General features: G+C 36.9%; 1 protein-coding gene across 4 annotated transcripts in view; it reads left to right on the top strand.

Moving 5' to 3' along the window:
• The first annotated feature begins 387 nt into the window (after nucleotides 1–387).
• Nucleotides 388–17,835, top strand: part of LOC139724106 (protein bicaudal D homolog 2-like) — a 53,934-nt gene continuing 36,486 nt past the window's right edge. For all 4 annotated transcript variants that reach the window (XR_011710411.1, XM_071635307.1, XM_071635306.1 and 1 more), the window contains exon 1: nucleotides 388–753. Coding sequence is in view for 3 of the 4 variants with exons in the window: in XM_071635307.1 (XP_071491408.1) it covers nucleotides 538–753 (216 nt within the window). In the remaining variant the exon portion in view is untranslated. The remainder of the gene's footprint in view (nucleotides 754–17,835) is intronic.

The following is a 17,835-nucleotide window of genomic DNA, read 5'->3' as shown; positions in this document are numbered from 1 at the left end:
AATTTAAAATGAAGTTCTTCGTTATAAATTTGCGAGAAGAGACACGCCCATCACGATGGGTGGATTTCTCTTTCAAGAGGGCGTTTGGCATCTACAGTACGTGTACTAGATACACGCACACGCCCTGTATGCTGATCCGTGCGTGCAAATGAATTACAGCTCTCACAATCGCCACTGCACTGTGTACGAGAACTTTGTTGCCCGAGACGTACGTACGCGCATCGCACCGGTGCCCTTTTACTCTGCGTGCGCCAGCCGTATGAATCTCGTACATTTACACAAAACGGAGTAACGGAATACCCGCACTGTACCGCCGCGGCCGTCGGTGTGGAGCTGTATTAGCTGCACCTGTAAACTCCGCCGGTGGATGGTGTTGTGTATAAAGGTATGTAATATGGCGGATATTCTAGGGAACGGAAACTAAAGGCTGTGGAGAGAAAGGAATGTCTCTCTTCGACTATTTGCCAACTTTTGGCGAATTTTCCATCTGATTTGACCACATTCCCTGCTGGAATAGCTGGACTATAACCTGCAAACATGTTGGACTCAGATGATGGTTCAGAAACCATCGAAGAATTACGAGTGGAGGTGAGCCGGTTAAAAGAAGACCTTGCGCTAGCGAGCAAGGAAAAAATTCAAGCGGCGGAATATGGACTGGTCGTCTTGGAAGAGAAGCAGGCTATCAAGCAGCAATATGAAGACTTGGAATTGCTCTACGAGTCATCCAAGCAGGAGCTCGAAATGGCGAAAGAGGTAAATATCCCTTCACCAAAGTAATGATGGATCGATGGATCAATTTGCAGCAACAAACATAATGAATATCAATGTAGAATTTACAGTAAATTACAGATCATAAATCAGTCCGGGAACCCTGCTCATGAGGGGGTTTGCTCATGATCCCTCCTTAGTTATGAGCACCTCCCCCGTGGTTATGAGGCCCTCGGGACGAGATGCTCATGAGGCCCCCTGTCCCTTCACTTCTCATTCCATCTCACATCTGATAGTCTATATAACTTATCGCAAGTCTGCATGTAACTATACACAGCCCACCCAGTGGCAGTCGCTGTAAGTAGCGCGCACAGCGTACTAACAGCGTCTGGGACTCTGGTCGGGCTAGTCCGCGTGGTGATTTTTCGTTACACATTCATGTCCACTGTCCATGATGAAAAGAAGACAAAATTCTGTCTGCGCTTTAGACAAAAAATTGAGTTTTTATCAACCAACGTGCAGCGACCCACCGAAACGCAAGTGCCAGCGGGTTCACTCAACGCAGGGCTGCCGCACCATTGGCCTGATCCAACTTAAAATCTTTGGTGCTTTTTTCTGCGGCTCTCTCTCCACGCATGAATCGGTCACGTACAACTAAAGTGTGACATAATTTTACAGTAGACTCCCATTATAATATGAAGTCCTCGGGACCGACATTTTCTTTTGTTATATCAAAATTTCGTTATAACCGAACAAATAAACAATAAGAATACATAGAGTGGATAATGTTACAGCCTGAATTTTTACTTCGTTGTGACGGGAACTTTGTTATAACCGTGTTCACTGAATGGGAGTGCAATGTACAAATATTTGTAAAGAGAAAAATAAAAGCAGAGCTAACCTGATTTTGTGCATACATATTCCAAATTACTATTCCACACTGATAGAGTAGGTGGGTACTTGAATTTGTCAGCAAACTAATCACTTTGTAGGTACATCATATGACTGAGTTCATTTTCTTTGTGAATTCCATTGTCCACCAGCCTTTGGGCACCTTTCTTGCAAGTGTCCCGCAGCATTCAGCACAGAGAGCGTGCAAGCCATGCATTAATAATATGCTCTCTACAGAAATCTCCTGTGCGTGCACAAGCTCACTCTGAAAATCCTACAGCTTACATGGCTTGCGCGCTACCTGTGCTGACTGGCACTTGCATAAAAGCGCCCAAAGGCTGGTAGACAGATCGATTTTTAGTGGCCCTGGGCCACTGCCAATGTCAAGCCCTACCTGTCCATTTGTACAGTAGTTGTACAGGTACAAATGTGCAAGTGTATCCACAAGTTCTAGAAATCTACACTCCATGCTACAGAGTTGTACTAACGTCTCTTATTCTTTCTTGTGTTTTGTTGAATATTCCTTGGCCAAATGAATTCAGTTGATATTCTGCATGGCCTGCAAGTATTTAGGACATGAACTCACTATGTAAAGTTAAAAAAACTGTAGAGTCTCTTTAAAGGTTTTGTTGGAAGAAAGAATCTGAATTTTCACCATTCCCAGCTCTTGTTTCAATAGGAGTGTCCTATTTTTCTTGATAATTCTACTGCACACTACTATGGGAACTGCTCTTTCTTTCCTACTTTTGAGCCAAATCATCCCTATTTTTCATTCTGAAAGGTTGGGAGGTCTGTATAAATACAAATGATGGAATTTAGTAGATAATCCCACAGGGTACCTCCAGCTAATCATCCACAATCTCATGCCTGTAATGTCTTGTGGATTGTTTCTTTCATTTCCAGATTTACTCTGGTAATAGTTCAATCTTTATAAAGTGTGTTTAAGCATTGCAAGATTAACAATGCAGCAAATGTGATAAGAAAACAACCTGGTACTAGACTTTGCTTCATATACAATATAACACATTTGTGTTGATTACATGTACAACTTTATTTGTACATAAAGCAAATTAGTTATGAGCACTTTGAATTGTACCGACCTTCCAAGTACCTTGGTGTGCACATTTGGTACAGCAGGCAAACCAACTCAACTTTGGAATGCAAATTGCTTCAGTGGTTGCTTTGAGTTGGTTCTGATCCAAGAGAAAAGTGAAGTACACCCTTTGTAATTCCCTCAGCTCCATGCTCTGCTTTCACACTGTAGTGGTTGTGAAATCTCCATCCAGGGAATTGTGGTCTAGACAGCCCATTCCAAATTTAGAAAGAAATATGTGTATGATAGTCGACCATAGCAGTATATTGGCTTATGGGTGTATTGCAGATCTACATGTATGTGGATCATGGAAACCATGCACATAATGTGTAGATCTGTAAGAAACAACAAATTTACAAATGTACTGATACTAAAAACTTACAGGCTGCCTAAGTTACGAATCTGCTGTTTGCATTTTTTTTTTGTAGTCTTATGGGTACAGCTGCTGGGTCAACAATAGTAACCATTATCAATTTGTGCTGATCATTTTTTGTTTTTAACTCTAATTGTAATGATTGTATATAAATTTCCATGTGTGTGACTGTGACATACTGTTAGCTTCGTCATGATTATCTTGCATTGTGCTGTTCTTACCATTTCACTTTATTGACACATTGTGTTGTCAAAGGCAGTGATTTTCAAGAGAAAAAAAAGTTATTTTTTATACACAATGGGCCCATCTGACACTCTCTGTCTTTAATGCCATATAATCCAATATTTGACAGTACTTTAAAGATGGAGTGTTGTTAAAAACTAGACACCAGGAGTAGGACATACAATGTACAGATTGTATTTGTTTTACATCGTGTAATTAGTGTTTCAAATGTGTTGTATAGAGAACTCTTTATGCTGAGCAACCCAGGCAAAGACAGAGGCTCCTTCTTGCATTCAGTACATGTACTCATTACAATCTAATTTAAACATTTGTAATTCAAACTAATCATCAAATGCTACAATTGCAGCTGTTTTTTACTGTGGAATGTGTAATACTTTGTAGCTCTGCAGCAATGCCATGCCCTACCCATGGATTAGTAGAAGGGAAAACATTCATTCCATGGGCATTTGATTTCCAGCCTCTTGTCATTTCATGCAGTGACTTTGAATACCAATGGCAATGGGACAGGCTCATTTACGTTGTGCAGATTGCCATGGCCAGAAATGGTATCTGGGTGTATCACTAGTGTGAGTCTTGTAGGTATGTAAAGCTTATAAACCGGCCTGTGGCAAGGGATTTCAAATGAAATGCTGCACAAGTATGCATACATGTGGGCATGCGGGCATGCCAGCTTTGCAGTGAAAGCCATGTGGCACTGAGGACAGCATTTCTGGATGGGCATGAGCCATGATGACTCACTGCCCTTTAAACGGTTACTTACCGCACGTGAGATGTATTATTGAGGCATTGCCCGACTGAAATGCTAATGGACTGGGAAAATGAGGAGGATGTATGGCTAGCAGAGCAGTAAACCCCCTGAAAAGATGAATATCAAAAGATGTGTGCATGACATGATGTTCTTGTACAGTGTATTTTTAAAAATTTTGGCTTATTTGTAGCAGGACTTTATACTTGTAGACCTTTAGCAAACCTTAATCATGAAATTTAATGTATACATTACATCTTGGTACTACATAGAATTCCCTTTCCACAATGCTCATTAAATACTAAATGGGTAATAAATGGAATACAATCTAGGGTGTATGTACATCATGATGTAGAAAGAACTGGCTTCATAGCCCCTCTTGTAGTCACATGCATTGTAATATAATGCCTTTTCCAAGATTTAGGCTTGTAGATACTTATACTGTATCTATTTGATGGGTCCTTGTTGCATATATTGTATGATAGTCATATTTTGTCAGGAGTCATGGAGTTGAAATTTATGTTATTTGAGTCTTGAATCAACTATCAGTCATGTGATAGACAAAGGCAAGAAGCAAAGTACAGTTGAACCTCTCTTATCTGGCCTCCCTTTATCCGGATCTCTCTATTATACGGACGCAATCTCGCCGTGATTTTATTTTTTTTTATAATCACGGTAGGAAAGGGGATTCCCAACTCCTTGAGAACTCCTACACAAACACACATGAATTACATATTACTTCAAACATGATTAACATACATTAAATCAAATTTCCTTCCAAATTGCTTACCTTCAGACATTTTAACATCCCCAAATGTAACAATGAAAAGGTTGCAGTTACACATTACTTCATGTGGTACTACAATGGGCTACATCAGTACATGTGTATGTATATGTACATGTATAAAGTATTGAGTCTCTCGTATCCGGCCAAATCCCTTATCCGGATGAGCCCCGGTCCCGACTTGTCCAGATACGAGAGGTTCAACTGTACATGTACATGTACCTGCCTTGTATGTACGTAGGCATACATACTGTATGTAGATTATTGTTTTGCATATCTACAATTGTATTACTGGTACATTTACATGCAGGCGTGGCACAACACCCCAATTACCGAGCTGAAATCCATCAACTACGGCACCTTATTGCATAAAGTAAACATCATGTTTTTTTACAGTACAAAAAAAGTAAACAACTTTCCATCCCTGTAAGTCACAAAAGACAAATATTTTTGAAAAATCTAAGTTTCGATATTGATTCTTATGAACATACAGACATACTTGTATGCATAGATATTAACAATTTGATCACCGGAAAAGAAGTTAGATTTAAGATATATTTTGAAGAAGAAAACTGAGTAAAAACTAGGTACCTTTCCAATTTTTTTTTTTTTTTTTCGGTGGCCTAGCAATAATATCAAATGATCAAAGCGTATCAGGGCAATTACCCCCCCCCCCCCCCCCCCCCCGGCTAAATACTGGTTAGTGATAAGGACAATGTTCAGGCCAGTCCCACACATTTATAATCACTTTGTGCGACGCCTCCATTGAAACGTACAAACCGCGCACCGAGTGTGCTGCAACTGCACTCAACCATGCTTGCGTACACAACGTGTGGTGCTGCATTTAATACTTTCTTTTCATGTTCCATTTCATGACTTTCATTGCGCATGCACAATTTTCCTATTTGTGAATGACATAGAAATGTTTTGCAAGCTCGCTCTGAGTTCGCTGACTCAAAATTTTCATATCAAGCCCTGTAGAAAAGTACTAATATCTCCAAAACTGCACCATGGCCCAAACGAAAATTTCTACCTCCATATATGGATTGGACCATCATCATATACCAGATTTCATGATTATCAAATGTCGGCCAGGGCACAGTTAAAAAAAAAAATACATGTAGTAACCGATCTCATGTTTAATTTCATCAAATTTAATATGATTTTTCATGGATATCAAGTTCATTGAAAACTTAGATGGATTGGAAAGAATCACTTCATAACTCCCATGCAGAGTGATGAAACTTGACTGTAAAGATTGTGACTTTCAGTGACCGTAGTCCATTGCGAATTCAAATAGAATGGGCAGATAATGAGAGGCAGATTGGGGTGCTCCGCTGCGCCTGCATGTATTGATCTGTGATAAACTTGTGTAAGTGTTTACAATTTTCACAATGTGTTTGTCCAGCTTGCAATAATGTGTGTGGGTGTTTTTTTTTGTAGTAACATTAAATATTGCTGATGATTAGTACAATGTACAGTACTGTAGGTCAATACTGATTATCAGCTACCTCTCAAGTTATATTAAATGGGTTATGTTATCATTAATGCTACATTTTTGTGGTAAAAATATCTCTGAGACCAATACATCCCATCCTTTGGGATCTCTTGTAAGAGGGGTATGATCTGAATTTTGTAAGCTCCTTGGCGAATTAGGTATGCATTGACACACAGTGCTTTTTAGGGTATGTTCGAGCGCTCTCCTAAATCCAAGCGAACTGTACCGTACCGTACCCGCGCCAGAGGAGCGCTCGAACGCTCATAAAGTGTACCGTACCGTACTGTACTGAGCCAAAAGAGGACCACTTCCCGATGTGCTCCAAAAGCGTGCCGAAAGCGTACCAAAAGTTCGCTGTAAAGTATTGCGCGTATCATGCGCATACGTCACAATGCAAAGACATCATTCTCTTTGTTCGGGACAGCTGTAAACTGTTCAAGCGCCAGGTGGATGACATTCTTGCTACAAAAATGCGTGGCCTTTTCTAAAAATAACTTGTGAGGTACGCTTTCTCAACAGAGCTTTCGAACGCTTCAAATCTGGCACAGTTCGGTACGGTACGCTTTGGTTCGCTTTAGAGCGCTCGAACGCACCCTTAGATCTCAAGGTCAGTGGCAATGCTGCATACATTCACATATGCATGGTCCACGAGGGGTTTCAGCATGTCGCTGCAACATGCTCAAATTCTTGTGCAACATCCTCAAAAGCCAGCAACATGCTTTGCAACATCCTCAAGAATTTGCAACAAGCTCAAAATGAAGTGTATTCAAACATGTGCAAAACAAAGAAACATCAAACTACATGGTACTGTAAAAGTTGATATTTTCGCGCGACTAAATTTTCGCGTTCGGCCGGATAAGAAGAGTTTCGCGTGTTTTTAATTCCGCGGTATCTAGACATCAACTACAGGAACATATGGCAAGCAGAAATATTCGTGTGCTTTTATTTTCGCGCTAGTTTCTGATTGCGCGAAATGCGTGAAAATTTCAACACCGCGAAAATTTCCACTTTTACAGTACTTGTGCAAAACATGAGAGAGAACATTGAATGCAAGCAGCACAAAAAGAGATAAACTGCGAAATATTGCGTATTACGTGCTCGGCGCACATACAATTTCTGCCACATTCCCAGATTCTGACCTTGCAGTATGCTCAAATTTCAAGTTTAGGACCACCCTGCATACAGGTGCATACTATACCTATGTAAATGGACATGTGCATATCAACAAAAACAATATTGTGGTGGTGTACACATTAGATGTCTTTGACCTTATAATTCTTTCCTGTTCTGACAGTTTGAGATAATCCGGTAATCATTGAGCCACTGGACTTCCTGCTACTTTTCAGTGATAAGTATCTCCTGTCTGTCTCAACAGATAGAGCTTTTTCTTCTTTTAACTGGTTAATATCGGCACTGAAGCTGTTTGCCCTGAAGTATTGAGAAAAAAAAGAAGGCAAGATATGGGAGAAAATTTATTTGACCTTGTTCTGATTACTGATATGATGGCAAGTTTGCCTGTTATTTTACAATATGGACATGGTGTTTCAAAGCAAATATATATTGTACCAAGCGTTGTTTTCATTCTTCAGTGCAGTGTGTGTGGGATGCTAAGGAGCTTTTGATAGCCTTATTGATACATCCTGTCTATGATAACAAGCTCTCCTCGGATCATTACTCTGAGAAGATTGTATGTACTTGCATAGTGTGTACATGTAAATGTTTTTGATTGCCCTTTATGCCTTAAAGATAAAATGTTGATGCTTGCTCAAATTTTAACTTTGTTAATTTGAGGACTTGCCTTTGCTGTACTCCTTGTGGAAAAAGTACACGTAGTCTATGTGGCCATTTTTACAATCAGTGGTATAAAACACGGTTTTGGCACTAATTGGTGTATAACTTTCTTATACACTGACGGATATGCATTATTTTTTCTCATAAACTTACCACCCACAGTGTCTACCTTGGGTACCTTAATGAACTTTCCTCTCTTTTTCTTTCAGATGTGGCATGCACTTACATGCTTGAAATCCAACACTTTTGGTGTATGCACTCTGACATGGCTTTTTTGTCAGACCTAGCATATTAAATTGTTTATTCCTTTTCATTATTTTTGTTGTTGTGGTGATAGACAGGTATCCAACATTAAGAACTATTATGTTTACCAGATTCTGCTTTGTCTTCTTTAAAGACTGAAATTGTCCAAACTTTATGTTTCGGAGGTGACATTTTCCGTTAACAATTAACCCCTCTTTTGAGTTAGCTCTTGCTCACAATTATAAAATTCAACTTTGCTAATTTCCATCAAAACAGAATAGTAATCAATCTGGCTTAACTTCGATCCAAAGATTATTTGATTCAAATAGCTTATCATTTTTTGGTGAGTGTTTATAAATTTATGCAACTTTTCCGTTAACTTTTCTGTCACCTCCGAGACAACAGATTTATGTATTTGATTTTTTTATTCTTGACATCAGTTATACATTACATCTACAAAAATGTAACATATCCCCTCACATTATCTCTGAAGGAAGGTAGTAGAAATACAGCCTGTTGTTTTCATTTCGGAGCAATTTACAATTTTCCGTTAACACTTGTCACCTCCGAAACAATCGTCACCTCCGAAACAACAAGCGCATTATATTTGATAATTTCTCGAAGACAAAGCAATTTTGTTTGATTCTGTTCAATTGACAGGAATCTCTTTTGGATGAAAATAGTAATATGGCAACAGGAAGTAAGAATTTTCTAGATATTAATAAAAGATCTAATAAAAACTAAAAATTATTGTTTCGGAGGTGACAAAACACTGTTAACAAGAGTTTTTGCTCATTTCTATTGAAGAGAAACCATATTATGTACACCAATGGTTTCATTTATTTTAGTAACATAAGTCTCAAAGTGGAGAAATCAACTAACACACTCTCACTCTTATTTTTATTACTATACTGTAGGTTTTAGGGCAAATTTACATTTTTTCACTTTTTTAACAAAGAGAATGCACAAAATACACCCATCTGTTGTATATATAATATTGTAATCAAGATCAATTCTCCTGCTTTAGTTAAGTAAACATATAGATGCTTTCATCTTAGAAGCTTGATTTCCAATTTAAGCAATTTAGTTGTGAAGATTTACCAATCACAGCTTTCCGTGTAGGTTGCTTTTTCTTGTGTTTCGGAGGTGACATTGTTTGTTAACACCATATTGTTATGTGATAGTGAAAGGCAAGACTTCAGTTCCTTTTCACTATCTATCAACATTTTCAAATACATTTAATATCTACAAAATCATCACAATAGAAGTGACTTTTGTATACCTACATGTAGCTCACCAGAATTCCCTTGATACCAAAGTGATACATGTGGCAGTTCATGCATGCCCTAGTCCACAATCTTAAAAAAATCATAAAATAATCAAACTCCATAAAAAGGCCACATGCCTATAGCTGGTGCACAACTTGCTCTTGAATTCTTAGTTGTTGTTTTTCCATGTACAACGTGGTAATCATAAACAAAATTATATGATTTTTTAAAATAAAATATGACAATAATTATTACATTTTCCAAGTTGAGCCAACAGTTTATGACATTGTATTTTTTAAGATTATTGAAATTATCTGACAACTAAAGTGAACAGAGGAACAAGTCACCAGGACTGGAAAGGGAAAGATCCAAAAACAAGATTTGTAGTTCTATCTCAATATAATTTTGATGACGTGTTTACCTTGTTTTGTTATTATGTTTTATCTTAGAATTTGGCTTTAAGTACTGGAATTTCAAGGAAAAGAAAATGGTTTCTTAAAGGACAAGTCCACCTTCATATACATGTGGATTGAGTAAATGCAACAACATTAGTAGAACACATCATTGAAAGTTTGGGAAATTGGACAAGCCATTCAAAAGTTATGGGCTTTTTTAAGTACCGGTATCTATGCAATCACTGCTGGATGAGACAACTACGACAGTGTATGATGTCACATGCATACAACGATATAAAGAAAATATAAGTGAATTTCACAAAACTTTACTTTTTGAAAAAAGTGCACATTTCTTCAACTTGCTACTGATGTATGTTAGGGCAATATTATTCACCCTGCCTTCCAAAAGAGAGAAGTCAAGTATTCTTTTGTCATGCAAGAAAAGTGAAAATATGTTGAATTTTCTTGATACTTTCTCTATATCCTTGTACACGTGTGACATCACAAGCTATAGAAGTCTTCTCATTCAGCTTTGAATGAGCAGAAACTTCAAAAATCCATAACTCTGGAACGGATTGCCTTATTTTCCTCAAACTCTCACTGATGTGTTTTACTAATATTGCTGTATTTACTCAACCCTCGTGTCTATTGAGGTGAACTTGTCCTTTTTCGGTCCCTTATAGGGTTATTTGAGACCAGTTTGTGTCCGGGACCTTCTGTGAAGTTGATGGGGAAAATTACTGAACAAAAAAAAAAAAATCCCCATAAGTTCACACAAAAGCATTATGCTGCTCTCTTCAGCTGGGAAACACAAATTGTTGTCTTAACCAAACTGTAAAAACTTGCTAAAGATTAGTATGAATTACAATCTAAAACAAAATATGAGCTGGTATCCACTATCATGAAAGAGAATAACTAAACAAAATAACAAGTAAGAACTGAAAGAAAGAGCTTATATTTGAAAATTAAAGCCATGAGGAAAGACATGAATGTTCACAATATATTATTAGTTAACACCTGAGAAGTTGGGTTGTCTCTGTGTTGTGTCACCTCCAAAACAATAAAATGATTTTTTTTCTTATCTTATACTTTTTACTCTCAAAAGTGACTAATATATATGATTTGCAGGTAATTTTCAAGCAATTCAGAAGATACATAAAATATATTTTAGTAATGTCAACAGTTTAAATGAATCTGGTATATAGAAAATTTATCCCAGATGAACCAAACACCTTTCACCAGTATCATAACATTTGTATGGTGGCTATCAAGAATGATGAAGAATTCATGAACATCCTTGAATTAATCTATTTATAATACTATGTGCAAACAAAAACATAATACAAGTCAAATAAGAATTTTTGCTTTTGGCATTCATAACCTATGTCCCCACCAAAAAATTACAATGGTACCCTCCGCAACGATAACTTTAAAGATAGTGAATCAATCATACAATTTGAGGGATTGAAACTATAACTCATTGCCCACACCTTACAGAAAACCCCATTCAATTTGCTTCAGAGGTCAAAGAGAAATGAGGATTTTTGTAGAGCATGTTAGGAATCCCTTCCCTCCAAGTTCTGTATATTGTGTTTACACATTAATATGCAGTTCCAAGAGCATCCAAGTGCTAAACTTGGAAGAATCAGACTCCTGACATCCTTTATAACATTCCACATTTCTTTGAGACCACTTAACCAAATTGACTGGGGCTTTCTGCAAAATAGAGCTAAGATGTTATGATTTAAGACCCCAAAGTAGATATTAGCTGATTTAATCATATTTGGTGCTATCAATGAAAAAGTCTAATTGTATTTTTTTTTTAAGGGGGGGGGGACATACTATATGAATACTTGAACACAATGTTAACATTGAATGTCACCTCCGAAACAAAGTTATTCTTCCCTGGTGTTGTGGAATAAAATGTTCTGAGAGCAAAGAAACATTACTAAAATGATCTTACACCCTCATTTCAGTTTAAGATAGAAAATGGAATGTCATGTTTCTTCAGGTTACAATATCTAGCTTATGTCCGTCATATTCTTACTGTAAATGAATATTTCAACACAATGTTAACATTGAATGTCACCTCCGAAACAAAGTTATTCTTCCCTGGTGTTGTGGAATAAAATGTTCTGAGAGCAAAGAAACATTACTAAAATGATCTCACACCCTTATCTCAATTTAAGGTAGAAAATGGAACGCCATGTTTCTTCAGATTACAATATTTAGCTTACAACCTTCGTCCAAATGGATGGCAAACTACCGGTACCCGTGCTAATTAATGAAGTGTAAAAAAACACTTGTTCGGTGTGGTTTATCTGCTTGAAACAGGAGTTAATTTCTTGTTCTCGAGTTATAATTATCAAAAACATTGACAAAAAGAAGAAGTTTTGTGTTATTGTCACTTATTCTACAAAAAACTGAGTGTTAATATTAATGTCACCTCCGAAACATTCTATTATGTTAACTGTCACCTCCGAAACATCCATGTGTGAAAAATCCAAGATTTAAAGAAATGATTGGAATTTCATTTAACCTACATAGGAAGGTAGCCCTTCTTAAAGACTTGTTATAGTATAGAGTTTGACCTGGCTTGCCCTCCAATAAATAGTTAAAATCTTAAAAATTGCACGTCAATTGGTGTTTTTACCAAAAATTTATAAATCTCATGTATTTTTTTTTAAATTCACTTTATATTCAACCCCCAAGTAGTTTTGATTCACAAACTATATATTGTTGTTAACCATATAAACTTTGCATGGTGAAGTTTGACTACAGAGTTTTGTCATTGTGGTGCAATTCATGAAAACAAAATTTTGCTTAAATTTACTTCAGGTGCCAGGGTTTTCCTTAAATTACACCAATAACTCTTCAGCTTTAAGGTCTGAAATGTTATTTTTTCAAAAATTTGAATACTTTCCAACAGGAATCAAACAGAATAATGAAAAAATATTTTGTTTGAAATTTTGACCCTCCGAGTACAAAAGTTACACCACTGATCGTAAAAAAGGCCATGTATGTTGAGCTCATCTATTATACTTTATTATCTTGTTCTGACGCATGCAGTTGGCCTTTGTAGAATCCACCAGAGCAAAGGAAAACAACTCATAACATTAAAACATTGTTCATTTTAAATGGTGTCTATTATACATTTGTATTTATTCAAGAGCAAGATATTTTAAAGCTGTTGAAGACTTTTGAGATTTTATCATAAGGCCAATTTATTTATTTATTTTGTGTGTGTGTGTGTGTGTGTGTGTGTGTGTGTGTGTATGTGTGTCTTTCTCTGGCATATTAGTGTGTCACTTAAATTTTCTTTCTTTCTTTTTTTGACTGGTTCAAACAATCTTCTATCTGATAGGCCAAGTCAACCTTTATTTTATATAGCATCTCTTGAAAATACTGTGTAACATTCCAGCAACATGTTTTATCTTTTGGAGATGGTATGACTTGTTTGCAAGATATCCATTATGCAAAATACTAGTACAGTTGAGTAACATGAATAAACATAAAAATTTAGAACATATTTAGTTTGTGACCTGCCAAAATGTCAAAAACCCTTTCTGTCTTTCTATCAAAAGCAATTCTATACAAACTGTGCTGTGTTATACCAGGGAGGTGGTTATACCTACTATACAGGTACAAGAATGTACATGTAGCAAATCTTACCTCACCCCTGTGAGAGGAAATTGTTGGGCGCTTGCTCGGAAATCAGCATAATTTGCAGCAGACCTATCACAGCCAATATTAGGGTATCGAGCCACACTTGATGTCTTTCCAGTGTGTGTATGGTGCATGCTGTAAAAGTTCTTCACCGCCATTGACCTTAAAGTCTGTCCATGCTTTCTCGGTACATTGATATGTGGAATTGCAATTTTGCAAGTCTTTTCAGTCTGTAGTGCGTTCCACAGTAAACTGTGTGTACGTATGCCTGTGGGCCAAACAGAGAAACAAAGCTTATCTTGAACTCAATGTTGCACTGGACAACATTGTCTTCTTCTCTCGTCATTACGCTGAAAAGAAACTTTATGAACTCCCTATATTATGATGTTTTCATGGACTAAAAGTTTTGACTATGTCACATTCAGATAATCAGAGTGTTTGGTGTGAATTCATTTTAGGCCACATCTGCATCAGGTATTCCAAGATTTTATCATACATTGCATACATTTGATGGAGATGACCTCAAGCTTATATTTACACATACAAATTACAATACACTATGCTTCCCAATGTGATCTATCATGGATAAAAACAATATGAAATTTGCACAAAGAAACAAGTCAGCCTTTTTTTTTTAACTATAGACATTTCATTAACTTCAGTTTGTTATGTTGTGTGTCAGACAAATGTTGCTTATTGCTGCAGACATGATTTTATCAAGTGCACTATCATGCCTTTAAGGATATGCCATTTACAATAGCACTTGTAAAAAATAACTTTTTGTTTCATTTTGAAAATGTGACCGCACGCTATGGATTCTTTGCCTTTGTTCCCATCAAGCTATGAATCTCTGACTGTGTAACATACAAGTCGGTGATTTAATTATTTCATTTCATGCAAAGATGTGGCATTCATGTGCATGCATTTCCAACCTTTGCAGGCTCTGGGGAATGTGATTATACGTGTAGGCACTCTTCAGAAAAGTTATCTACAATTATGTAGAACACAACCAATTTACAGGCAACTCCATTGCAGCCATCTGAGAAACCACCAACGACATGTCATGGCATACATCTAAAACACAACCCAATCACTCATACTGTAAAGTACATGGGTTCTTCCAGGATTTTTCCTCGACTAAAATGTCTGATGCAGGGAACGAGCAAAAACATTGTTCATGTGCATAGTGCAGGTGCTGTTCAAGCTGGCACAGAGCTGGTGATTACAGTGTACTAGTATGTTGCAGGTCAGTGGTGAAGTGTGCAGAATCGATGCTTGCCCTGGTATGCTGGTTATTTGATGTCCTACCAGCATGGTTACCTGCCCACATCGGTATATTGTGAGATGTATGCCACCCTCGCATCTGCACATGTATGCATAATGCTGGTAGAAAAACCCAGTTAGCACTAATAGGGCATACCATGCTGTGCTGACACAGTTTTTTTACTTCAAGAGCTATTATGAGAGATGTATTCCGGTCTGCATGGCTGTTCCGGTATTTGTACCAGTATAGAGTCGGCTGTTGCATAAGCTTTTATAAATTATACACTGTAGTCTTTACAATGTATCTGTTACTATACAGTTGTACTTCCAGCTCTGTAGAATTAATTTCTGTGCAGTTACAGTCTTACAGATGTACAGTATGAATTGTACATTGTGTGTAATAATCCTCAAGATGGAAGTGATCGATAACAACATACCTCACGCCTTCTAATGTTCACAAGAATGTACTCTTACCAATTGTATACTGTGTGTTTCATTTACTGTAGATATTTGCGTAGTATACCTGTTTTACAATCATTGTACATGTACTGTAAAACACGATATTTTTGAGGCATGAAATTTTCGCAAATGGGAGCCGATGGTCTTATTCGCAGCATGAAATTTTTGTGAGTTGCGTCTAACATACAATCCATATAGTGTAGACAAGATCTTTAGAATGCATTTTAATTTCGTGAAACTCCGCTCTCGCAAAATTTACGAAATTAAAGTGCATGCGAACATTCCTCGTTTTACAGTACTTTTAGTGAATTAACTGAGGAATTACTGTGGACTTGTACAAGAGGCATTAATCTGGAAGCTACAGTGTACAGATGTAATGTACAACAATAATTATGTATGTTGAAGTTTTACCGCAAAGAGAGATTAGTATTGTGCTGAAGCAGTGAAAGAACGGTATGTGAAAATTTTGAAGTTAAGATTAAAGACTATGTGTATCAAAGTTACGACCTTCGAGGGATATGAGAAAATCAACTAGTATTGAAACACGATTAGTGGCCACTTACTGTGACACCTTCATATAATCTAATTGGAGTTTTCCTGTACCTACAACTGTACATGTACGAAATGTTTCAAAAATACTCTAAAGACTTTTTTTTTTGTCTTTACCTTTTAACAGTGCTGCCAAAATATGTGTTATGTATTTTATATTTGATATCATAACTAGTTGATTCTCTAATACTTAACAAAAAACAAGGAATTTGAGGGGTTTTTTTTGGCATACAGATCAAATTTGTAATAAAATTGATGTCACAATTGCTGAGTCATGTAACCATGATAGCTTTGTCACACATCCCCAATCGATGCTACGCTTGAGGACATGTTGACTTCACTTTATGTGTGCGTTCATCATGTTAAAATCTGTCTGAGTGCTGTCAAGTATTCATTGATATGCTCTGCTTATTTCAGTGCCTGTGTGCTCTGCAAATGTTCTCCTTCAGGCACAGTCAAATAGATACGTGTCATGTGCCTCGAGGTGCTTCATCTACATGTCTTTAAACGACAATGCTTTATTTTGGAAATCAGCCGTAATGATTCACAATTCTTTTTTTTCGTCTCGCGACGTATCTGATTCCATCATAAAAAAAAGGTGCAGTGCAAATTTGTTCATGATATTATATTTAAAGTATCAGGAGTGAATCATAGACAATGTTCATAGTGTTATGCATTGAAAATAAGCAAGCACTATGATGTGATACCCCATGTGTATGATAGAAGATTGAATTTGTTATGTGAATATTTGAATCAATGCTACAATAGAACTTGTGAAGGACCTAAACTACAGGGTATCCATGTAGAAAAGGCTCAAATGGGATGCCTGCAATTCATTAAAGTACACTGTGACCACTCTCATGGGCCCCATTTGTGTATTACACTTGAGGTGGAAGTCAATAACATACCGGCACCATGTAGCTGATCTCGGAATTTAGACCTCGGGCAGTCTATTACAAGTTGATTGTCTTGTCTCTTTTTCATTTTTTTCCCTCTCTCCCACACTGAATCATCATTGCCTACATGTGTTCATTAGGGGTCCAGAAGAATTGTGCTGAAGTTTATTATCTTGTGATGACTTGGCCTTTTCTGTTAAATTTGTAGAAGCCTTGTAGAGACATCCATACTACATGTACAACATGTAGATTGATGGGCAGAAGGTGTGTGTAAAAAAAAAGAAGTACAGTATTGAAAGAAAAATTAAGTGTTGAAGATGTATACACACACATTGTATGCATAAAACAATAATGTACAAACTTGAATATTCGTTGTCATGAAAACCTGATTATGTCATTGTGTCTTCAGTGCATTTCAGAACTTTGTAACATTTACATGTATGTCCATACACATTGTATTTTTTTTTTGCTATTTAGATACATGTGTAAAAAGTATATAAAAAAAGATTGAAAAACTACAACCCATTCAGGGTGCTACGTAACTGTCTTTTACCACTTGCCCAGTCGGGTAAGCAGATTTTCAAATTTTTACAAAATACTTGCCCGAACACGAATTTTACTTGCCCGAAAAGAAAGTACAAAAATGTATTTATAAGAAAATTATATAGAAAATCTCTAGTAATTTAAGGGCTCAGTAACACACAATCATTTGAGTAAACATCACACATTGATTCGCATGCATTAGCACATTGGAGTAACAAACTTGGTTCAATCAAGGGTTTTTGTTGCACTGCATCCGGGTTTCTTCACATACAAGTGTTGGAAAGTAGCTAAAATGAAATTTAATAAGTGCATTGCATCACTTAAAGAGTCATTTTCTTTGGGCTTCTATGTGGTTGACTTCATGGGTTTGTAGTTGGGAAGTGAAAAAAAGATGGCTTCATAACTTTTTTCTTGCCCAATTCAGGCA

The sequence above is a fragment of the Diadema antillarum genome, unplaced genomic scaffold (genome assembly GCF_040938485.1).
Source record: "Diadema antillarum isolate AM-2024a unplaced genomic scaffold, OU_Dant_1.0 scf00000207, whole genome shotgun sequence".
NCBI lineage: Eukaryota > Metazoa > Echinodermata > Echinoidea > Diadematoida > Diadematidae > Diadema > Diadema antillarum.
Note: the sequence above shows the minus strand (reverse complement) of the source record. Positions and strands in the feature narration are given on the sequence as shown.